A 24,410-nucleotide genomic window follows, 5' to 3' on the forward strand; every position below is an offset into this window, starting at 1 on the left:
GAACATAAGCAATCTTCAAGCTGAATGACGAATTAAAAAAAAAAAAAACATAAACCACCTAAAGGAACAATGACAGGCATTTGATGAAACAGGTTATTGTACTGTGAAAGGAAAATAAATATTGGGACCCCAAAATCACTAAACTAAAGGGAAAAGTCCAACTGGGACCTGCTTAGGACAAACCTGCCTCCCATTGATTTGATAAACCTATTATAATTGTCTTTTTTCCACAGTTGGGACCAGATCATACATTTGACACTTGTACATTTATTACACATGCTATTATATAAAAGTGCTACACAGATAACCAATGCCACAATTCTTATACTCAAAGAGCAAGCAGACACCTTTTGCTTTAGTTCCTATAAATCATGGCAGAGGTGCTTAAACTTTAAAAATCGCCTTTCCTCATAGGAGTCTAAACAATGTCTCAACACTGTCAAGAGCCATAGCAATCTACAGAAGCCAGGTAAAGGGAAGATTAGGGCCAAGCAAAGGTTGGGGGCGGGGATTGGAGAGGCAAGCACAGGTGGATAGGGACAAAGCCAGAAGCTGGCAGCAGTCCTCATTACCCTGCAAGTTTGGGCAATACTGTCTACTTTCAAGCTCCTCTCTCCCTGGATTAATACCCCCACATCTGTGCCCCTCACCTTGCCCTCAATCCTTTGTGATCTCAGTTCATTCTAGTGCAGCAGTCTCCACCCTCAGTCTGGAGTGAGGAGAGACGATGAATATACAATGTCATAGATCTAGTTGTGTCCTCCAGAGTACAATGGGTAAGTACAAAACAGGGGAGTAGTATGCATAAGAAATTAAAGGCCATTGACAACAAGCACATGCACACATGCACAAACAGCTTGCACAAGAAAAAATGCCTTTATTATTTTCATGAAGTAAGTCAGAGGCCAAAAACACAGGCCCCAGAGACCAGATGTGCAGCAGTGAAACTCCTCATGCAGGAGGATGGCTTCTCAGACACCTTGTCTTCCAAGCCAGGCTTCTAACACATCCAATATTCCGACAAATGCAGTCATTTTAACAAGGTCATTCAGAACAACTTCATTTATTCAAAAGCTCTTCTGAGAGGATCTCTGCTTAACTGCACCAAGGATCTCTCTGCCAGTGATGGCTCTTCTGTGGTTGTAGAACGACAGTCTAAATGCCTCCAGGCTAACCCATTCCAGTTGCCCAGCACTCAGAGCACCTAGTGCATACAAGACCCAGGAGCGCCCGCTGAAGTCAGGGTGGGTCTAGGGGAGAAAGGGCACAGAGGTGAGACAGAAGTAAAGGCTTCCCACAGTGAACAGTTGTGGTCTGACCCAACACCCAGTACTCATAGTTTCTATGAATTTATGTACAAGTGGGACATAAGTGACCTTCAAGTTGACTGATGAATTTTTAAAAACCCATAAACCACCTAAAGGGACAACAGGCATTTGATGAAACAGGCTATTGTACTGTAAAAGGAAAATAAATCTTGGGACCCCAAAATCACTAAACTAAAGGGAAAAGCCAAACTGGGAACTGCTGAGGACAAACCTGCCTCCCATTCTATTCAAAGTCACCTTTCTACTGAGATACATACATATCTGATTGCCTCATTTGGAGAAGCTAATCAGAAACTCAATAGAATACGACCTTTTGTCTCTTACCTACCTATGACCTGGGAGCCTCCTCCCCACTTTGAGTTGTCCCGCCTTTGCCTCGAGTTGCCCTACCTTTCCAGACTGAACCAATGTGCATCTTACACATATTGATTGATGTCTTATGTCTCCCTATAACACGCAAAAACACACTGTGCCTCCACCACCTTGGGCATATGTTATCAGAACCTCCTGAGACTGTATCACGGATGCACGTCCTTAACCTTGACAAAATAGACTTTCTAAATTAACTGACAAAAACACACACCAAAAAAACCCACACATACAAAAAATTAACTGAGACCCATCTCAGATTTTGGGGGTTCACATTTTGGTAAACATAAAGGGATTCTGACCTTTACGATTATGCCCCTGACCTTTGACAAATCTCCTATAGGTGCTTGGTACCAGCATGAGCTAACTTTATGGCTCAAACCAATAAAACCATTTACTGAAATCTGGGAGTACCCCCTCTAGAGAATCCCTGATTTCCCCAAATTTAATCAAGAAGTAAAGTTTACTTTGCTGTGCAACTCCCCCACCCCCACCCCACACACACTTTTTTTTTTTTTTTTTTTTTTTTGCATTTTACTTGCTTCCAACAAGGAAGGCAAGATTTCCTGTTTCCAGGACGATGGAACTCCTTTATGGAGTTTGAGCTCTCTTCCAGCAGGTAAGACGAGTTTGAGGCCTTTTTTTTCCTGTTTCTAGGCTGGTAGAAAGCAGTCTTCAGCCTCAGACTCATGCCTAGGTAAATAACTAAATTGGGATTTTGTCCTGGCTAAAGTTTAACAACCAGCTGGTCTTAATTTTTTCTTACTGTTAGAACACTCAGTGATCATATTGTTGGGTTGTTGTTGTTGTTGTTGTTGTTCCTCACTTTCTCCCATCAGACTTGACCAGTTTTACCTGACTTGGTCAAATCCAAGTGAGAATTCCAAATTATGGGTGACAAAATCTCTCTAATTTGACTAAAATTCCTCACAACTACAAGAGTTAAAAAACAAAACAAAACAAACAAAAAAAAAAACACCACACCTTTGGTTTCTGTGCTTACTTTCTGTCTTACAAAGTTCTTTTGATTGCTTTTCTTCCACCCTATACCTCCTTCCCCCTTTGCCATCTACAGTACCAAAAAATCTAGAGAAGGCTTCTAATGACTTGAACCCCTTAAAAGAGTCTTGAACAAAGGTGCCAGTCACGCCTTTTAGGATGTTCTGTTTTCTTTGTCGAGTTTCAAGAGTCATAGGCAGATTTTTCTTAGATCTATAGGTCTGTTTTTCTGTATTACATGACCTGACCTCTTTGGCTTTGGGGGTACCAGAGATTACCTTGTCCTGTGAGAGGATTTGACCTTGATGTGTGTAATGGCAGAAGTAGGAGTGGCTGAATACAGTTTACAAAAAATGTCTTTGGTTGGTTTTTTTTTTCTTTCTTTCTTTCCTAGGAAGTTGTTTGAGGATCCTAATCCTAATTTGGAGATACATTCCAAGGGGTCTTGTCTATAACTTTGTCTCCCAAAATTAATCTCAATTTGGCTTGTCTGTGTACATTTACATGAAGAACTGAATTGTTGTTTTCATAGATAAATGAGAGACTCAGTTTCCTCAGTTCGACCAGGGACCTCGTGGGAGTGTCTGGGGGGTGGACTCCCATGATGTATAACAGCCCCACAGGGAAATCTCCAACAAAAATTAATTAAAAAAAAAAAAAGACTCAGCCAGGAAACACATATAAAGAGTGATCACCTGGCATTTTGAACCCCCTCAGAAGTCAGACCTCTGAAGATAGAAACTGAGACATGTAAGAGGGTGGAAACAACGCAGTGGTGACACACTGTGGAATCCTCCCCACAAGCAGCACACGTCAACCCACCACACAAAAAACCTAGGCCACAGCTCAGTTCCTCCTCTTCAGACAAAAGGTGAGAAACAAATAATCTAAGAAGGAGGAGAAAACCAGGAGAATGACACCCTTTTGAACACTCCATAGGTTTTATAACACCTCTACTTGCCAGAGTTTATGTAAAATGGAATATGGTCTTTGTACACATGTACATTAAAGAAAAAGAGCCTTAAGGTCAACCTGCAAACTATAGAGTTCCTAAGTTCTTTTTCTCTGTTTTTCTTTTCTGCCTGCTTTAAATCTGCTGTCATTTTTCTCTTCAGATAAAAACCACTGTCTAGATACAACATGTTCTTTTTGCAAAGTGGTGAATTTGTATTTATCTCATGGCTAAAGTTCTGAAGTAAAAACTATAGGATCTGTGTGTGTGTATCGTGTGTGTGTGTGTGTGTATTTAAAAGGACTTTATAATTTCTTTAATTTTATGTTTAAATAACAAATCCATTTTAATTTTCCTCTAACGTAGACTTTTTCTACCCATAACTTTTAATGTATATTTTGCTATTAGATTTTCAACCAAGTTGTTTCCTTTAATACACAAATTTAAGACTATTTAACTGACAACTGCCTAATAAAACAGGTTGTCAAGAATTTGAAAGTCTAAGATAAGAAAAAAAAGTTTTTTTATGGATCAATAATATGTACTTCTACTGGCATGCATACTATAAATATGTATTTATGTGTTGTATAATATTTCACTACTGAAAATATAAAAGAACTCTAATTAGCTTAATAAAATAAAAACACTTGAATCAAATAGTTTATCAGGGAAAAAAAAGAAGACTAGTCAAATGCTCTTTCAAGTTTACATAACTCAAGTAAAATCTTTAATAAATTAATTTTAATATTATTATTAAAGTAATATTAGAAATGTCTTAATAATTGCAAATATACATTCTTGTTTGTATTTATTAATCAAATAATTTCATTCTTATCCCTGACAAATATTCTAAGGTGTCAAAATTTGGTATAGGGGTTACAAAACTACAAACAGCCAAAACAGAATGATCTTTGCTTGTGTAATCTTTAATAAAATATTGCTATTAGTTTAATAAAAATAACTACATCTTGAATTTAGTAAGCTTACCATAACTCTAATCTTGTGACTTTATACGGTCTAGTCCACAGGCAGTAAGGTTTGATTTGGGAAGGGACTGTTATCATCTTTGTTTCAAAGCTAAACTATAAATTCCTCCCAAAGTTAATTCAGCCTATATCCCAAAATGAACAAGGACAACTTGGAGGCTAAAAACAAGACAGAGTCAGTTAAGTCAGATCTTTTTCACTGTCTCGGTTATAATTTTATAATGTCGGCTCCATAATTTTAAATGATGAGTATCGGTTTTCTTAAATTATCTAGGTAAGTGACTTTTGTCTAATTCAAAACCTATTTAAAGGTTATGTATAAAACAAGATAATAGGAACCAAGAAATAAGAAAGGTATAAAAAAAGCTATAAAAATAAAGAGGTTTTTTTTTTGTAAGAAAGCTTAAAGAGAAATAATTTTATATGAGAGAGTCTTGTTTGGTAGATTTAGTCCTAAAGTAAAATGACTGGTTGTTTAAAAAAGAGGTATGTTCAGGACAAAAGAAAGTCCAAACATGTCATGAACAGTCCGTGCAAGTCACAATAAGAAAATTTGTTTTTTTAGAAAAGTTTTATATGATAAAGTTGTCTATTAGTTAAAGAGAAAGTATAATGATCTTTATAGAATTTGGGCTTGATGTTAAAAACACACACACACACTAAATAATTGGTTAGAACGATGAAATTTTTTTAAGGGATTGATTTACTCTTAATAAATTATTCAACTGATTCAAATAAAAAGTTCAACTTTTGGCTGGGTGCAGTGGCTCACGCCTGTAATCCCAGCACTCTGGGAGGCCGATGCAGGCAGATCATGAGGTCAAGAGATCGAAACCATCCTGGCCAACACGGTGAAACCCCATCTCTACTAAAAAATACGAAATTAGCTGGGCGTGGTGGCACGCGCCTGTAGTCCCAGCTACTCGGGAAACTGAGGCAGGAGAATTGCTTGAACCCAGGAGGTGGAGGTTGCAGTAAGGCGAGATCGCGTCACTGCACTCCAGCCTGGCGCCTGGCAACAGAGCAAGACTCTGTCTCAAAAAAAAAAAAAAAAAAGTGGCCAGGCGCACAGTGGCTCATGCCTGTAATCCCAGCACTTTGGGAGGCCGAGGCGGGTGGATCACAAAGTCAAGAGATCGAGACCATCCTGGCCAACATGGTAAAACCCTGTCTCTACTAAAAAATACAAAAATTAGCTGGGCGTGGTGGCCGCATGCCTGTAGTCCCAGCTACTCGGGAGGCTGAGGCAGGAAAATTGCTTGAACCCAGGAGGCAGAGATTGCAGTGAGCTGAGATTGCGCCACTGCACTTTGGCCTGGCTCCTGGCGACAGAGCAAGACTCTGTCTCAAAAAAAAAAAAAAAAAAAAAAAGGTCAACTTTTACTGCATCTCGCCATTTTTGGTTTTCTTTCTCCTTTTAAAGGGCACAAAATAGTAATGCTCTCCTTCAACTCATTTTCAGCTCATAAATCATTTTTCCTTGAGTTCTGTTTATGTGGACCAATACTAACAATATTTTCTTAAAGGTCTAAACAAATTTAATTGGCTTCATACTGTTTATTAGGACTTACTGTTTGGAAAATTAAGTCTCCCCTCTCAAAGAATGAAAGTTTTTGCCTTTTTTTGAAATCCTTGAGTTATCACTTTGATCACATGAATGAGTTGTTTTACAATGACCTGTGGTATCAGGTGTTTTTTGGTTTGTTTTGTTTTGAGATGGAGTCTCATACTGTTACTGTTGCCCAGGCTAGAGTGCAATGGTGTGATCTCAGCTCATGGCAACCTCCGCCTCCTGGGTTTATACAATTCCTGCCTCAGCCTCCCGAGTAGCTGAGATTATAAGCACACACCACCACACCTAGCTAACTTTTTTTGGTGGGGGGAGAAGGGTGTATTTTTAGTAGAGACAAGGTTTCACTATGTTGGCCAGACTGGTCTCAAACTCCTAACCTCGTGATCTACCCACCTCAGCCTCCCAAAGTGCTGGGATTACAGGCATAAGCCACCACACCCAGCCAATATCAGGTGTTTTAAACCTTTGATATTTGACAAAATTTCCATAATCAAATTATAAATTATTTCTTTTTTGACCTAATTAATCCTTTAAGCTATTAGGTTCCCTAAAGTCCAAAGATTACTCCTTTAAGATATTAGGTTTCCCAAAAGTCCTAGTCTGACTTATTTGATATAAAAAGTATACACGAAAAAAGTCAAATATAAAATGGTGTTTGGTTTTCTTGGGCTGTATTTAATAACTATAGTTGTTATGTTAAATTACTGTGTGCCACAGAAGTAACGAATTTCCTTGTCAATTGTGTCCTCTTTAACTATGACTGACCTAAAACGTTGTCACCCACGGACAATTGCCTTGTTTTGGTCCTCTCTAGAAGGTGGCTTTAAAAATAACAATAAAACTCTAACAGATACTCTTGAATACAAATTTCTGATAACTTTGGAGACTGTGACATCAGAATAGAAGAAAAACATTTAAGACTCATGGAAAATGGAAATGTTCATGAATATCAAACAGAACAAGAATGGACTGGCCTAATAGCAGACTTAAACGATCTTTTTGACTTTTTACTTAAAACATTGCTAGTCCTTTCTTTTGTTTCTTCATAGTCAAGGAGACTTTTCTTTTGAGCTATTGACAACTTTTAACAATTTAGTATATACGCCTATGAACAAACTTTAAGACATATTTCTCTCCACCTGATTTCTCTAGAATTTGCAAACTATGAGTATCCTTAACTTATGAAAATAGTTATTTACATAAATATAATAAGAATCTGTTTTCATTTGTAACAGGACACAATTAGAGAAACTGATTAATTTACCAAGACTGACTGGAATGGTCTGCTTTCCTTTAAAGAAACATTTGATTTATGAAGCCGATAAAAGCCTCTTGGAATAACTGGCTTCATATCTTGTTGACACAGTCCCTATACAGGTCTTCAGCCAGGCTGACCTATGATAAGTAAAGAATATCACTTTCTGACAGGCCCAGGAGCCCTAAGTTTATCTTGGAATCTCAAAAGGAGAAGAATTCACCCACCTCATAGGTATTTGATGGTACAAATTTGTGACTGGGCTTGTCTTTAAAAAAGTATTGTCTGAGATTCTATGGAAAAAACTTCCATCAAAACCAATTTAAAAGCCTATGTAAAAACAAAACAAAACTATTCTTACTATGCTATATACAAATAATCAGGCCAAGTATAATAAAACAAATCAGTTCTACCATGATTTGTCTTTAATAAAATAGGAAAATAGAACACTGGAATGAGGAAAATGTTTCAAAAACTATAGTACACCTGTTATTAGATTCTAGTCTTACCTAAGGTTTTTAATTTTTATTATTTTCTAGAGTTTAGACCAAATTCTAATTTTTCTTGGCTACAAGTCTTCAAAATGTTTTCCATTTTTTCCTTTTCCTCTCATCTTTCCCAATTTAGAGTCACTGAAAACTAAGCTGTACTTCCGCAAAGCCTATGAACTGAAACTAGACAACTTAAACTTCAGCCAAAAATAACAACAACCTGTTTACGTACATAAGCCACTTTCATACCTGCCTTCTAACATATGGACTTCAGAGTAATACGGCCTGTACCAATTTTCCAAGATTGTTCTTCCTCCCCCTATTTTATCTTCATAGGACGTGAGACTTGACAACCTACTAAAAATGAACATTCCTAATAACTTAAGACCTACCTGTCTAAAAATAAACCATCCTACCCATGAGAGATCAGATGAAACCTGAGACCAGACTCATTTCCTCCTAAAATGCTTTCTCCAAAAGATTTTTAAAAAGAAAAGGGCGGGAATGTGAAAGGAATATAAGTATTGGGACCCCCAAAATCACTAAAGGGAAAAGTCAAACTGGGAACTGCTTAGGACAAACATGCTTTCCATTCTGTTCAAAGTCACCCCTCTACTCACTGAGATAAATGCATATCTGATTGCCTCACTTGGAGAGGCTAATCAGAAACTCCATAGAATACAACCACTTGTCTCTTATCTATGTATGACCTGGAACCCGCTCTGTCCCAGCTTTCCAGACTGAACCAGTGTACATCTTACACATACTGATTGATGTCTCATGTCTCCCTAAAGTGTATAAAACCACGCTGTGCCCCTACCACCTTGGACACATGTCAGCAGAACCTCCTGAGACTGTGTCACAGACACACATCCTCAACCTTGACAAAATAAACTTTCTAAGCTAACCAAGACCTGTCTTAGATTTTCAGGGTTCACAGTACCTATCAGCAGTTTCTCGGGATGAGAAAGAAGAGAGGAAGGGGAATTTGGAGCTGGCGAGAAAGATAACTGTTGATTGGATAACACAGACTAATTCCAGTCACTTCAACTTTTGTGACCTGGTTTTTCCTAATAGAAGTGGAGTTAACATCCAACACCTGCTGAAGCTGGAAAGCAGCTTAGAATGTGCTTTCCCACTTTATATTTCAGATTAAGAAAGCATTTTGCTTTAACATTTCTCAATCTTCAGCCTCTCTTCCTTCCTATTACTTCCTTGTGGTCTTCAGCAAGGCTGGAAAACTTGTTCTTCCTCGGATGTGTCCCTGTGTTTTCCAGCCACCACGCCACTGTTCATCTGTCACTTCTACCTACCATGCTGACACCCAACTGCACTCTTCAGATCCTATCTATCCTGTAAGCCTCCTCCCCAAGTGCCAGCTCCCTTATCTGTGTTACGAACACACTTGCTAATTTCCTTCTCTACCTAAGGAAGATGGCACTCTCTGTTCTCAGGCCCTGTATCACATGCGGCTATGTCATTAGTGTTCTTGTCTAAAGTTAGAGAGCCAGATGAGTAAAAAGAAGCTGTTCTGAGAATCATTTACCCAAGGCTCTAATCCTAGCTCTACCTGGACATGAGACATATTGAGCAAGTTATATCTCGCACTGGTCTCAGCTTCTTGTTGCTGTGTGTGTGTGTGTGTGTGTGTGTGTGTGTGTGTGTGTGTGTGTATGTGTGTGTATGTGTCAGAGAGAGACACAGAGAGACACACAGAGATGCACAGAGACATAGACACAGAGGCAGACAGAGAGACACAGATACAGAGAAAGAGACACAGAGAGAGACACAAGAGAGACATAGAGAGAGACACAGACAGAGAGAGACACACAGATACACAGAGACAGAGACAGGAGGGAAGAAGCAAGAGGCAGGAGGGGGAGAAGGGTAAGAAGAGGGAGGGGAGGGAGGGGAAGAAGAAACTTAAGGTGAGATTCAAAAAGTTTTTCCTGGTTGTCATAATTCAGAAATACTTCCTCCTCAACACTCTCTCCCATTGCTGGATTGTGAGTCCCCTTACAATGGAGACTGCATCATTTTCATCTGCATTCCCACAGCAAACAAGGCTTGCACTTACACCATTTAGACACTCAATATATTTATTCAACCAATATCTTGTTTTATCCTTACAGTGCCCTGAGACAGTGACCACAGCCACAGACTCAAGCCTGAGGAGATACAAGGTGGCCTGCCAGGCCCACACAGTTAAGAACAAGCCAAGGAAAGACTAATTAGAGGGAAATGTCCAGGGAATGCACAAAGGACTAGTTAATGCAAGCTCTCCCACAGAAGGCCCTACCAGCCAAATGCAGGCTCAGAGTGGGGGTTCTCCACTGGGGGTAATCTTGCCCTCCAGAGGACATTCAGCAATGCCTGAACATTTTTAGTTGTCACAACTGGACGGGAGGGTGCAATCTGGCATCCAGCAGGTGGGGGCCATAGAGGTTGCTTAACATCCTACAATGTGCAGAACCCCACAGCAAAGGGTTAACGAGCCCCAAAATGTCAACGGGGCTACAGTTGAGAAGCTCCGCTCTGTATATCCTCATCATATATCACGCACCTTCTCTCCACTCCCATCTTTCCTTAATCTCATTTTCCCCTTCTTTTCCCAGGATAAAGCAACAGATTCTAGATGATATTGCTGGAATACAGGAGCTTTGCTATGACACACACGGACACTCACACTTAACTTCCTTGTCATAAAGGCGTACAATCCAAAGACAAGCCCTAGCACATCTTTCATAAAATCTCCTTACATCTTTTGAATCTCCCAGCTTTTGAGGTGTAAGACTCTCTACCAATTTTGTATACCATGGGTGAGGTTGGGTGAGGTTGGGTGAGCAGGAGGAACGAAACAAGGGTGCCTACCCCTCCTAAGAAACATTAGAAATACAGAGCATCATTTGACAAAAAACTGATCTACGCCATTCTTCAAAGTTACAGAACAGACTAGGTGACGATTCCCCCCTCTACAAGAAAAGGAGAGGGCATTTAAGAATCCGTTTAGGAGGAGGCTGAGGCCGGAGAATTGCCTGAACCCAGGAGGCAGAGGTTGCGGTAAGCCGAGATTGCGCCATTGCACTCCAGCCTGGGTAACAACAGCAAAACTCAGTCTCAAAAAAAAAAAAAAAAAAAAGAATCCGTTTAGGGCTGGGAGTGGTGGCTCACGCCTGTAATCCTAGCACTTTGGGAGGCCGAGGCGGGTGAATCACGAGGAGTTTGAGACCAGCCTGGCCAACATGGTGAAACCCTGTCTCTACTAAAAATAAAAAATTAGCTGGGCGTGGTGGCAGACGCCAGTAATCTCAGCTACTTGGGAGGCTGATTCAGGAGAATCGTTTGAACCCAGAAGGCAGAGGTTGCAGTGAGCCAGAATCATGCCACTACACTCCAGCCCAGGCGACAGTGCAAGACTTCATCTCAAAAAAAAAAATCATCTTAGGCCAGGCACAGTGCCTCATGCTTGTAATTCCAACACTTTGGGAGGCCAATATAGGATTGCTTGAGCCTAGGAGTTCAAGACCAGCCTGAGCAATGTAGTGAGACCCTGTCTTTTATATAGATATAAATAGATATATAGATATGTATGAGTGTGTGTATATATGTGTATATACATCTTATATATAAAACTAAAACAGAAAAAAATGAAAATTAGTTAGACATGGTGATGTGGGCTTACAGTCTCATCTACTCGGGAGGTTGAGGTGGGAGAATCATTTGAGCCCAGGAGTTGGAGGCTGCAGTGAGCTATGATTGCAACACTGCACTCTAGTCTGGGTAACAAAGCAAGACCCCATCTCAAAAAAAAAAAAAAAAAAAAAGAAAGAAAGAAAAAAGAATTAATTTACAGATTTACAGATTGCCTGTCAACAGATACGAGAGAGAGAGAGAGAGAGAGAGAGAGCGAGCACGAGAGAGCGCCTTTAAGAGCTCAGGTGTTCAGAGTTGCTGCCAACAGAAAGAGAGAGAAGACAGCAGCCATTAGCAGATCCAATTTAGAAACACTGTTGGCACAAAACTTTTCAGGAACACAATGTGTGAAGAAGGACTCCTGTATCACAGTAACTTGAAGTCAAGATCATACCCAGGGCCGCTAACGTGGTACCTCTTTTGGCCATTCTAAGCTTCCACAAAAAATGCACCAACTCACTTGCTTTAGGATTTTCCCCATGTAACTAAAATAGGCTTCCTTCCTCCTCTTGTTTCTCCACCTCCTCTTCTTCCCGGTGGCTGAGTTGGCCCACTCATACGTCGTTTTGACTGGGAAATAAAGTTCAGTCTTGTTCTTAGGGAATGTTAGGTCATTTAAGCAAATGAAGTCCATGTTAAAAGCTCAATCCTCATGCTACTAGCTCAGAGCAGTGGCTGTAGGCAAGTGTGTACTCTGAAAAGGTTTTATAGGGAGGGCTGGAAGGTACCCTTTCCTAGTCAAATTAGTGATCACACCTGCGAAAGATGAAGGCTCTCAGAATCCTTAATAGGTACTAGGTGTAGGCCAGCATGGTGGCTCACACCTGTAATTCCAGCACTCTGGGAGGCCAAAGTGGGAGGAGTACTTAAGCCCAGGAGTTTGAGACCAGCCTGGGCAACATGGTGAAACCCTGTCTCTACATGTATATATATATATGTACACCGGGCATGATGGTACATGCCTGTGGTCCTAGCTACTTGGGAGGCTGAGGTAGGACGATCACCTGAGCCCAGGAGATGAAGGCTGCAGTGAGCTAGGATCATGCCACTGCACTCCAGCCTGGGTGATCAGAGTAAGACTCTCTTTTTCAAAAAAGAGAGAGAAAGAGATTCGGTGTAGGCTCTAAAAGAGAGAGAGAGGTTATTTAGATGCAATGGACATTAATTTATCAGGCAACAGTCATTTCAGAAGTTATTCCTTTATTGTACCTAACTCAAGGTGTTTTTATTACATGATTCTTAGTCACTAAGATTTATATGCAAAAGACTGGGAGTGAAACCTGGAAGATACATTTTTCTAATGCATGCCAGGTGAATCTAATGACCAGCCAGATATAGAATTTATTTATCTATGAGACTTTCCTGAAACAGCTACACAAGATTTGGGCTGGAGTGGAGGAGGCATCTATTCATAGACAATGTACTTATGCCTTGTGCATTTGTATTTGCATCAGGAGAGAAACCCATCCTCTGAAAGGCAAGCATGTACCTGGTTATGCAACAGCAATTAGGGACTCAAGTGCAGCATGAACAGGAAGGCCGGGAAGTCGCTGTATCTACAAGACTGAACTTTGAGAAACTGTAGCTAGGCCATGAACTTCCTGCAATTAGTATATCAGCTCAGCTACAAGGAAGTGACCAGTCTGACATGAACAAACAGATAAGAGGACACCAGAGAACCAGGGTGTCAAAGGAGAGAAGAACCAGATCAGAACAGACACTCTTTCCCCTACCACTAGTTATAAGTTGCATGAAAGCCTTGGTGGAAGAAACTGACAGATAATAATAGTACTGTCAACTTACAAGCCCTAACTATGTCCCAGATGCCACACTAACATTCTTTATCCCACTTCATTATCAGTGCTGTGAGGTAAGATATTAGCATTACTCCACTTAACAGAGGACACTGAGGTTCAGAGGTCTTAAGTGACTTGCACAGGATCATATACAGTGTCTGGCAGAGCCAGTCCTGGAGTCTTTGCTTCTGACTCACATTCTACTTCCTTCCATAACTGAACACAGCCCCACAATCCTTGTAGTTACACATGTGCTCTACATAATTGCTACACATATTATTTCATTGCTGGAGAATTTCAAATGTAACTTATTTATAGTGTAGGTTTAATTCTTCTGAATTTTTTTTTTGATAACTGCAAAGTCCTGAATTTAAAATCCTGAAAAAAAAGTCTGAATAGCACCTAAGCTAACAACAACAACAACAAATACTAAATGGAATACCTCTATGTACTGGAAAGGAACAAGGATGAAAGGAAAAAGTAATTCCTTGTTGCTTGGTTGTCAAAACCATTCCTCCACCCCACCCCCAACTCTTACTCTGAAGTCACCAGTCTCCTCTCTTAACCCTCTATTCTAAAATGTCACATAGGCTGGGTGTGGTGGTTCACGCCTATAATCCCAGCACTCTGGGAGGACGAGGCAGGCAGATCACGAGGTCAAGAGATCGAGACCGTCCTGGCCAACATTGGTGAAACTCCATCTCTACTAAAAATACAAAAATTAGCTGGGCGTGGTGGTGTGCGCCTGCAGTCTCAGCTACTCCAGAGGCTGAGGCAGGAGAATCACTTGAAACCGGGAGGTGGAGACTGCACTGAGCTGAGACTGTGCCACTGCACTCCAGCCCGACAATAGAGTGAGACTGCATCTCAAATAAACAAACAAGATAAAATGCCATATATAACCGGGGGCAGCGGCTCATGCCTGCAATCCCAGCATTTAAGAAAGCCAAGGCAGGTGGATCACTTGAGGTACGAAGTTTGAGATCAGCTTGGCCAACATGGTGAAACCCTGTCTCTACTAAAAATACAAAAATTAGCTGGGAGTGGTGGTGGTCACCTGTAATCCCAGCTACTCAGGAGGCTGAGGCAGAAAGATCCCTTGAACCTAGGAGGTGGAGGTTGCAGTGAGCCAGGATTGCGCCACTACACTCCAGCCTGAGTGACAGAGTGAGACTCTGTCTCAAAGCATAATAAAAAAATAAATAAATAAAATGCCATATATACACAGAGTATGTATGATAGAGTGAATCAGAAGGTTTTTTGTTTTGTTTTGTTGTTGTTGTTGTTTTCTTTTTCTCATTATTTTAAACAAATTCAAGTCACACTTTAACACAGAGCGAATCAGAAGTTTTAATGCAAATAAGTAAATACAAATTGGCAGGTAACAATCAAGGCTCCATTGATGGCACTCTTCACGTGGAACAGGGAAATGGGAAGAGTTCTGCCAGGAGGGATGTAAACCAGGGCTATATTTCAGGAGGATGCTGGAGAGCATTTGGGGAATGGGAGGAAGAAGAAATATTATGTTACAGTGAGGGTGTAGCACAGAGGGCCTGGCCAGATGGCACTCACTCATTCAAATATATTCAGGAAGGGCCAGGTGCAGTGGCTTATGCCTGTAATCCCAGCATTTGGGGAGGCCAAGGCAGGAGGATTGGTTGAGTCCAAGAGTTTGAGACCAGCCTGAGCAACATAGGAGACCCTGTCTCTAAAAAGATTTTAAAAATAAGATAAAATAAAATAAAAATAAATAAGCCAGGCATGGTGGTACATGCCTGTAGTCCTAGCTACTCAGGAAGCTAAGGTAGGAGAGTTATTTGAGCCCAGGAGTTTGAGGCTGCAGTGAGCTGTAATCGCACCACTGCACTCCAGTCTGACAGAGCTAGACTCTGTCTCTTATTCTAAACACACACACACACACACACACACACACACACACACACACGCAGAGGAAATTTTGATCCTCTACTAACTGCTAGGCCCAGGACTATCCATGTAAATGGTAATCAATCACCAACAGGAATCATAATAGTCACACAGGGGAAAATCACAGGTTGATGAGAGACTCACGGGTGTCAATTAGGAATCTCAGTCTGCTAAAAAGGACATGCCATAAATTATCTGCTTCTAATAATTCTCTATTCTGAAGATAAAAAAAGCAATTACACTAATAGCAATGCTAGCTTGTATTTACTGAGTGCTTACTGCCCACCTTAAATTATAGGAAGCACTTTATAGATATCGCCTCACTTCACACTTGGAGATGGGTTTTTATCAACTTTATTAAAGATAAGGAAAGTGAAGCTTATGCAGTTGAACTAATTTGTTCAAGGTCAAACAGACCTAGGATTTGAACTTCAGTGTATCTGACACCAAAAGTTCCTTCAATATTTCTCCAAGTCAGGCCCCCTGCCCATCTGCAGCAGAACCTCCTGGGCTGCTTATTACAATTCAGATCTCTGAGCCTCTGGTGCAGGCACCTGAAGTCTGAAAACCACTGTGCTACCACTGCCTCCTGAGTATAGAGAGGATGCTACTCTGAACCAAATCCTATTCAGTTCAGGAGGACTAACAGAGACTTGGAAGGGATGAGAACACTAAGAGAAACTGACATTGTGAGGAGATAAGCAAAATCAGTCTGAGACATTGAGAAGCTGGACCTCAAAAAGATCAGTGAAAATAAGAGTTGGAATTTATGGACAGAAACTCTAAAGACAGGTCAACTTGAGTAAAGTAGGGGGCTCCTTTCTACCTGGCCCTGACCTTGGACCCCCAACGTAATTACAATTCACTTCAAGCTCATCCTACCTTGGCAGCATATCAGCTCCAAAGGACAAAGCAATCTCATAAACAGGAATAATGAGTAACAAGAAGATGGGACAGTTGGGAGCCAGTTGGCATACAGGGCATGGAATAAGTCTGGGCAGTAGTTCAGGACTAAGAGTGAGTGAGCTGTGTTTATGTAGAGATATCTTCAGGGCATGAGGGAGGCCTAATGAGGCAAATGTCCCAGGTAGGCGGATATTACATTGTGGCATATTATAGAGGGGATGCAGGCATTGGATGGGATATTGGGTCACACGACCTTTGGGATCTCCTAGATTTTGTTTATTTTTAATTAATTATTTATTTATATATTTTTTGAGACAGGGTCTCACTCTGTTTCCCAGGCTGAAGTGCAGCAGCATGATCACAGCTCACTGCAGCCTCCACCTCCCTGGGCTCAAGAAACATTCCTGCCTCAGCCCCCTGAGTAGCTGTGACTACAGGCATGCATCACCACACCGAGCTAATTTTCGTATTTTTTTCTGGAGATGGAGTTTCACCATGTTGACCAGGTTGATCTCAAAGTCTGAGCTCAAGTGCTGGGATTGCAGGCATGAGCCACCACACCCAGCCTCTACTTTTAAATAATTGAAGCTTGTCCCCTGTATAGTTTCTTCAGGGTTCAGGTTGTCAGATTTGGATATAATCAAGGCTCATACTATTTATACCTCTAGATATTCTGAAGAATTAATCCAGTTGATTGGAAAAAGTCAGAGGGTCACACTGTGCATTTTATTTCAGGATCTTAACCCTAGGAGATGGGTACTGCTGCACCTTACCAGCTGAGAAACTGAGAAACTCTGGGTAAATGGCAGGAGAAAGGCAGTTTGGTGTGGAGCAGATTATCCATTACGATAACTATGATGTTGCATTCTTCCTGGAATGCTAATTCTGCAGATACTGACCAAGTACGAATGCTAGGTGAAACTAGTACTAATCAGTACAATTAGATATTGTAGTAATTGCAGTATCTAGTTCTAGTTACTATCATACTACCTTGTACTAGTTACTAGATACTGTTGGGTTTGGAAGAAAACCATTCCACTTCCTTTCTTCCCTCCACCTGACAAAGCAGCAAAGTACTTGGAATTGGAATAGTTTGCTTCCACTCCCAACAGTATCTCCTCTTTAACCTCTGCTCTATGCTTTCTCTCTCTCTCTCTCTCTCTCTCTCTCTCTCTCTCTCTCTCTCTTTCTCTAAGCTTTTAGGAGAAAAAGGACAGAGAAAAGGAACACATCATCCCAATATTTAGAAATGGGAAAGGAACAGAAGTTCTGGGGTTACCCAGAGAAGATCTAGGGTGCTGCTCTCCCTCACTTCTTACCTTACCTTCTGAACTTCATCTCACGAAGTGCTCTCTCTCTCTCTCTCTCTCTCTCTTTCTCGCTCTCTCTCTCTCTCATTCTCTCGAGACGGAGTCTTGCCCTGTCACCCAGGCTGGAGTGCAGTGGCCCCATCTTGGCTCACCCAAGAACCTCCGCCTCTCTGATTCTAGCCATTCTCCTGCCTCAGCCTCCTGGCACAATCTCTTAATTGAATGTCCATGCTGGGTAGTGGAAACTACCCATTACATGACCCAAACCAGATATTTTGAGTTCTAGTCTCCGCTCTACCACTTCGATTTAGTTAGTCAGCCACTCTTCCTGGGACTTGGTTTGTTCATCTGTAAAGGAAAGTGTTTGATATGACCAAACATATCCTCCTTTTGCAGATATCATCAGATTTAAACATGATGTTTAAGTAACAACATTCTAATCCTTAGAACCTTGCTACCTAAAGTGTAGTCTCATAACCAGCAGCATCAGCATCACTTGGGAGCTTACTAGAAGAGTGGAATTTCAGGACCCAGACCTACTAAATCAAATTCTGCGTTTTGACAAGATCCCTAAGTGATTCTTAAGTACTTTAAAGAGTGAGACATCCTGCCTTAAGGCACCATCAATCCATGAATAGATTGTGATATGTCTCTCGGGTTCCTATCACACTCAAACTTTCTAGCTCTAGGACTGCTTTCAATGGCCAGAATAGCTTCAGATTTAGTGATTATCTGGTTTGGGGCTTAAGGAAAGGCCATATGGCCCTTAAAATAAACAATACATCTACACACATCCATTTACTAATTAACTTGCTAATTAATTCACCTACTCCACTCTAGAAATACCTATTGGGTCCCAAACACAGCTTGAGGGTTGTAAATAAAAGGATGAATTAAGCACAGCCCCTGGCCTAGAGCATTTAGGGATGTGCCTGAACAGCCAACCCCACCCAATATGATAAGCACTTCTGTAGTTAGTAAAGAAGATGCATTCCCTTCAAATGTTTATACTCAGAAACTACGTCATGGCAAGCAGGAATAATTCCGGAGGCAGCTCCACGTTGTCCGCCTCCACCCTTGGATTCTATCTTTCCTACGGCCTTACATCTGTGGATTGTCTGCCCACACAGGGGATGAATTACTGGGACAGTCCCTGTCTAGTGACTCACAGGATACTGACAGTAATGGCTTGCTGTAATTCTTCTCCATTCCACAATAATCAGGAAATGTGGTGTGATCCTTCCCTTAGCTCAGGAGTCCTTAACTTGAGGCCCATAGAAGAGAGGTTACTTCCAGGCATGAAGGAGAAGAGGTGGCTTATGTGTAAACTGTTCTGTGTATGTGCTTAATACATTTGTCTCAGGAGAGAAAGTCCACAAGTTTTGTTTGTTTGTTTCTTTTGAGACAGAGTCTCACTCTGTCACCCAGGCTGTAGTGCAGTTGCACAGCCTTGGCTCACTGCAACCTCCACCTTCAAGCAATTCTGCCTCAGCCTCCCAAGTAGCTGGGATTACAGGCACATGCTAATTTTTTACACCACACCCAGCTAATTTTTGTATTTTTAAGATAAGGGGTTTCATCATGGTGGCCAGGCTGGTCTTGAACACCTGACCTCCTGATTCACCTACCTCAGCCTCCTAAAGTGCTGGGATTACAGGCATGAGCCACCATGCCGGGCAGAAAGTCCACAGATTTTTATTAAAGGATGATGAAACCTAAAATGAGAAGAAGTGTCTTGCTACTGTCCTCTTGCTGCCTGAGACCCTTGTAGTAGCAGCTCCTTCCTTCTTTTTCTCCTCTATCTCCTCCGCTCTTCAGCTGACATCTCCCAACTCCCTCTGTGTTTTGCTTGATTAGTTAAAAGGAGCTGTCTGTAGTATCACAGTCACTCCTGTCCCCACCTCAACACCATCACAGGTAAGCACAGCTGGACCACAGGAACAACGGGGAAAAGAAAGAAGTCTCTAGAACACAAAGCCAAGTCTTTAGGAATCGGCTGGCTAGTCTTCTCTTCTTTAAGAGCTACAGCTGAGAAGATGAAGTTTAAAAATCACTTTTTGGACTTTCAGGATGGTTTAGGGCAGTAATCCGTGCATGAAAACTCTCTTTCCTTTGTCCTGTAAGATGTCTAGAGGGTCAAGTTGGGGGCTGGGGGAGAGAGGGGACTCTATGGGTGGGTAAAAGTCATCAATGATATCAGAGAGGCAACTGTCAGGTATTGTTATACTTTAAGAATGTTTAGACTTCAGAAACCATGGAAAGTACATATGCTAACTCTGATGATCATTCTTAGTTCAAATCCAGGCTCATGCAGTAAAGAGAAGGAGGTATGTTTTGGATCTTTTCTAAGGCAGAGTTCCAGATCATTTCTACATGGCTGTAAGTTCATAATGAAGTTATCTGGCAATATATATTTGCCTTTCTACTTCTGCTCTGTGATAATTTGGGATTATAAAATAAATTTATAAAATGCCCTTTGAATATGCTGTGTAACTGTTGTTGCTGTTGTTGCTGTTTTCCTAGCCATCCTGCTTTTGTCTTGCCAACTGAAAGAGTTGCCTTCCTTGGATGCAGAGCCCCTGATAAAGGGAGGGAGAGCCGCGCACCCCAGAAACATCCTGGGAAAGTAGAATGGGAATAAGTATTTGCAGTGGAAAATTCAGAGTTGATTTTTGTGGATCACCAAGAGTAGACTCTGCAGCCACTCGTCATGACAGAAGCGTTTCTGGAACAGCAGCTTTTGTTCAGTGGGAACACACAGTGCGCAGGCCTGACCCCAAGGGAGAAATAAACACAGCCCTGAGATCTACTTCCGGGGCAGGAGATGAGACTGAGGTTAATATTGTACAATGACTAATCCGCAATGCAGAAAATCTACCAAGGGGAGTGGATTTACAGTCTCACTTTTTTTTTTTTTTTTTTTTTTTGAGAGGGAGTCTCGCTCTGTGGCCCAGGCAGGAGTGCAGTGGCGTGATCTCAGCTCACTGCAAACTCCACCTCCTGGGTTCAAGCAATTCTCCTGCCTCAGCCTCCCGAGTACCTGGTACTACAGGCATATGTCACCACGCCAAGCTATTATTAATATTAGTAGTAGTAGTAGTAGTAGTAGTAGTAGTAGTAGTAGTAGTAGTAGAAATGGGGTTTTACCATGTTGGCCAGGATGGTCTCCACCTCCTGACTTTGTGATCTGCCCACCTCCGCCTCCAGCCTGAGCCACCATGCCTAGCCCCCAGTCTCACATTTTATGACCCACAAGTTCACAGACTGTTTCATATTCATTTATCAAGCAAGTGTTTATTAATAAACACTTTACCCCTTAGGTACTATGCTATGAGGTGCCTGAGTTACATTTACATCACAAAAGAGAACAGATAGCTTCCAGCCCTCACTGCCCTTACAAATGAGTGAGAGAGATGGACAATAGGTTCAAGGGCATTTAGTGCTGTAATGGAGGCAGCACTTCCAGGATGCTGTAAGAGGCACAGAGGAGGAACAGCCAATTCTGATTTAGGAGATTATGGAAGCCTTCTTGGAGGAAGTGATGTTGAGACTGAGAGCTGAGGGATGGGTGGAAGTTGGCTAGGTCATAGGAGTGAGGGGTGGGGCAGCAGGGAGGAGAATTTCAGGCTAAGAACAGGATGCACCTTCTCTGGGGCATATGGATATATTTGACAACCAAGGTAAACATCTAATTATTATTTTTGTTTTTAGAATGACCTGTCTAGTGTTTATAATCTCCTAGCACATCTATGCCAAACAGAGCTAAGAGGTATCCTGGACCAGGGTTTTCAAAAATATCTGCTAGTTCTTAAATTCTGGAAGGTTTGCAAAATTCTGAGGTGACTTTTATTCTTAAGTGTTGTTTAATATTTTTAAAGTAAAAATTTTTATATTAGAATTGTTTTAGACTGCTAATTTTTAAGTTTCAAACTAATTTCAAACTTACAGAAAAGTTGCAATAGTACAAAAGAAAATCCCCTCAAAAGTCCCATATATTTTTAATTACTTTACCTGTTGTTAGTATTTTGCATCATTTGTTTTAATTATTTATAATCTTTCTACCAATATATATTCACACCCTCCTTCCTCCTCCTCCTCCTCATCTCCTAATTATTTTTATTATTCTTGCCAAACCGTTTGACATATCATTTTACTCCTAAATACTTTAGCAGGTATCTGATAGAAACAAGGACAATATCTTGCAGAATCCATTTATCTTGCAGTAAAATGATTAAGTTTGGGAAAACTAACATTGATACTATCCTACTAACATCGAGTCTACATTTGAATTTCACCAGTTATCCCAATAATGCTCTTTACATTTTCCCGGTTAGAGATCCAGTCCAGAGTCACACATTGCCTTTAATTGTGATGTGCCTCAGCCTCTTTGTCTTTCACACCATTGATATTTTTGAAAAGTGCAGATCAACTGTTTTGTAGGATGCCCCTTAATGTGAGTTTGATGTTTCATCATGAGTAGATTCCATTTATGTATTTTTAGAAGGTAAGTGATAACGTGTCTTTTTCAGGAGATCACATCAGGAAGCTCTTGGTGTCTGTGTATCTCATGATTGGGGATACAAACTTGTATTTGTTTTATATTTAGTATATTTTAAGCTGTAATAAACACATGCATATCCAAATGTGTTTCTACTCAAGTTTTATCACAAAGAACATTCATAATGAGCTAATCTGCTCTAGGTTATCTTGATTGAATGCAGACTTCAGTATTCAGTCTCTCCGGCCAGCTCTGCATATACCTGAACTTTGCTTAAGTGTGTCATTGATTAATAAGGTTGTAACTGCACATTGGCCTGAGAAATGCTGAATGTAGACTTGTACGAGTAACAAATGACTGCTTAGTTACACGAATCAGAATTTCCTTGACACTGTACAATGAAAACAACATACAAAAGTAAATTGGAATCCTGAGGCTAATTTAATAGTGAGCCCCACTGAACAGATTCAGGTTCACCAAAAGAGCATCAGTGCCTAATTTTATAATAATTTTGACTTATATAAGAAATTAATAAAATACCCTTTGCATATGTTATATGTGTGTTTTATATGGTGGGTTCCTAAATGAGGAATTTAGGAACCCAACATGTAAAAAGTAAGGGATCCTCATTAAAATAAGGATCTCTTACTTTGGCCATTTGGAAACCACATTGTATCTCACCATAGCTCCTACCCACTGTATAATAGTTTCTGCAACACTCTCATCATCTGCAGGCCTCGATATATCTTTTCCTGGTACCTGGGATTTCGCCCTGATTTTTAACACCCCTAGGGCTCAGGGAACACACATATATAATTTACCAATAGGTCTTAGGGTGTGGTCCCTGGATGTTCCAAAGTGCACACAGTTTGAGATTTCTTTCTTTCCTTTTCGAAGTTCAGTTCTGCTTATGTGAAAACATGCCAATACAAACATTAGGAACACAGCCATACCCTAGGCAATAACCTACTTAGCCACCTCCACAAATGACCCGACCATAGGACAGTCCTACCTTATTCCAGAGCCTTTATTCCACGAATGAGAACACTGTGATCCAGACAGGTGGATCTCCTTCTTCTGAAGGAGAGCTGCTTACAGTAGTCAGATGCAGCCCAGCTCTGCTGGTGCCAGGGGTTGGTATGGTTTTCTGATGGATGGCAGAGGCAGTCTCTCAGGAGGTGACCAAGACACTTTCCTTTCTCTTGGCAAGTGTGGGTGGCTGGCAGCTGAAGCAGGCCCTGGGCGAGTTCCTTCAGTCTGGTTTACTCATCTAAACTCAGCCAGAGTTGAAGCCCAGCCAGGTCCTTGGAGGCCTCTAGATTTCCTAGTAGATTTTGTAATAGAAGATGGTCCTAACAGAAACACAGGACTGAGTAAGTATAGATACCTTAGAAAGTAATTTATTTAAAAAAAAATAGCTGGCCATAGTGTCATACACCTGTAGTCCTAGCTACTCAGGAGGCTAGGCTGGAGGATTGCTTCAGCCCAGGAGTTTAAGGTTGCAGTGAGCTGTGATCGCACTATTACACTCCAGCCTGGGTGACAGAGGAAGACTCTGTCTCTAGAAAAAGAAAAAAAAGAACGTCATTTATAGTATATTTTCTTTGGAAAAATACATTCTAACTTCAAAAAGAATTTTCCAAGCTCAACCAATATATCAACAAATTGGAGACCACTTACAACTCACTCCATTCCGTTGAACCAGTATGGATTTTATATTTATATATGCAAGGTGGTACAATAGCTACTTGGTGGATGCCAAAAGGATGGTCCTGTGCTCAAGACATCTGCAATAATCCTGGAGAGATGATACATAGATATGATACATAGATATATTTAAAACTTAATCATCATATAAGGTAACGTCTGATGAAATGCTCAGATGAGTGAAAGAGAAAATGGACCACTGGATAATGGAGGTAGTCAGACGTGGTTGAACGCTGCGGCTCCTAAGTCAAATGAACTGCGTGAAACCGCAGATGCTCCACTTCCTAGTCGTGTGGCAGGTTTCTTAAAGTTCTTTAAGTCGTTGAGAACACCTCTGGGTATTTTTGGTGCCCCCAAAATGTTAGCCATAATTATTACCCCTCAGTCTGTACTTGAACCACCACTTCAAGAAGGGTCAGGTCACTTCAAGAGAGTAGAGAGGCGCGAGTGGGTTTTGCAGGACAGTGACAGAATCATAATGAATTATCCTCGCGAAAAGCTCCACAAACTGCTTTTCTTAACTTTGCTGGCAGCTATCAAGCGTGGGCGGCAGGCAGCCATCCTTTCGGCCGCCTGAGATCCCAGCGCCTGTCCCCAGGGGGCGCTGCCGTCCCGCCGCCG

The 24,410-nt window shown here is 41.2% G+C and overlaps 1 protein-coding gene across 3 annotated transcripts; it reads right to left on the reverse strand.

Annotated features, from left to right (window-relative positions):
- Window positions 1-306: 306 nt before the first annotated feature.
- On the reverse strand, window positions 307-24,366 carry H2BN1 (H2B.N variant histone 1). 3 transcript variants are annotated; one of them, XR_012514591.1, is made up of 4 exons: window positions 23,763-24,366; window positions 23,521-23,643; window positions 23,095-23,434; window positions 307-1,250 (listed from the first exon to the last, which is right to left on the reverse strand). XR_012514591.1 is itself a non-coding variant. In XM_074388388.1 (2 exons), exons 1-2 carry the CDS (start codon window positions 12,278-12,280, stop codon window positions 1,068-1,070), a joined length of 357 nt encoding a protein of 118 aa, XP_074244489.1. In that variant the 5' UTR covers window positions 12,281-12,479; the 3' UTR covers window positions 307-1,067. The 3 variants fall into 3 exon arrangements, 1 of the variants encoding a protein (XP_074244489.1); XR_012514590.1 differs by having other exon boundaries at window positions 23,521-24,366; XM_074388388.1 differs by lacking the exons at window positions 23,095-23,434; window positions 23,521-23,643; window positions 23,763-24,366 and adding an exon at window positions 12,107-12,479.
- Window positions 24,367-24,410: the final 44 nt, after the last annotated feature.

This window comes from Saimiri boliviensis, chromosome 17 (genome assembly GCF_048565385.1).
Source record: "Saimiri boliviensis isolate mSaiBol1 chromosome 17, mSaiBol1.pri, whole genome shotgun sequence".
Classification (NCBI taxonomy): Eukaryota; Metazoa; Chordata; class Mammalia; order Primates; family Cebidae; genus Saimiri; species Saimiri boliviensis.

Bases quoted from the DNA above. Each gene is read 5' to 3' on its own strand.
- H2BN1 (XM_074388388.1), bottom strand. From the start codon at position 12,280: ATGGACTTCATTTGCTTAAATGACCTAACATTCCCTAAGAACAAGACT. The intron at 1,251-12,106 runs GTGAGTTGGTGC...TTTCTCCCCTAG, and splicing joins TGGGGAAAATCCTAAAGCAA to ACCCACCCTGACTTCAGCGG.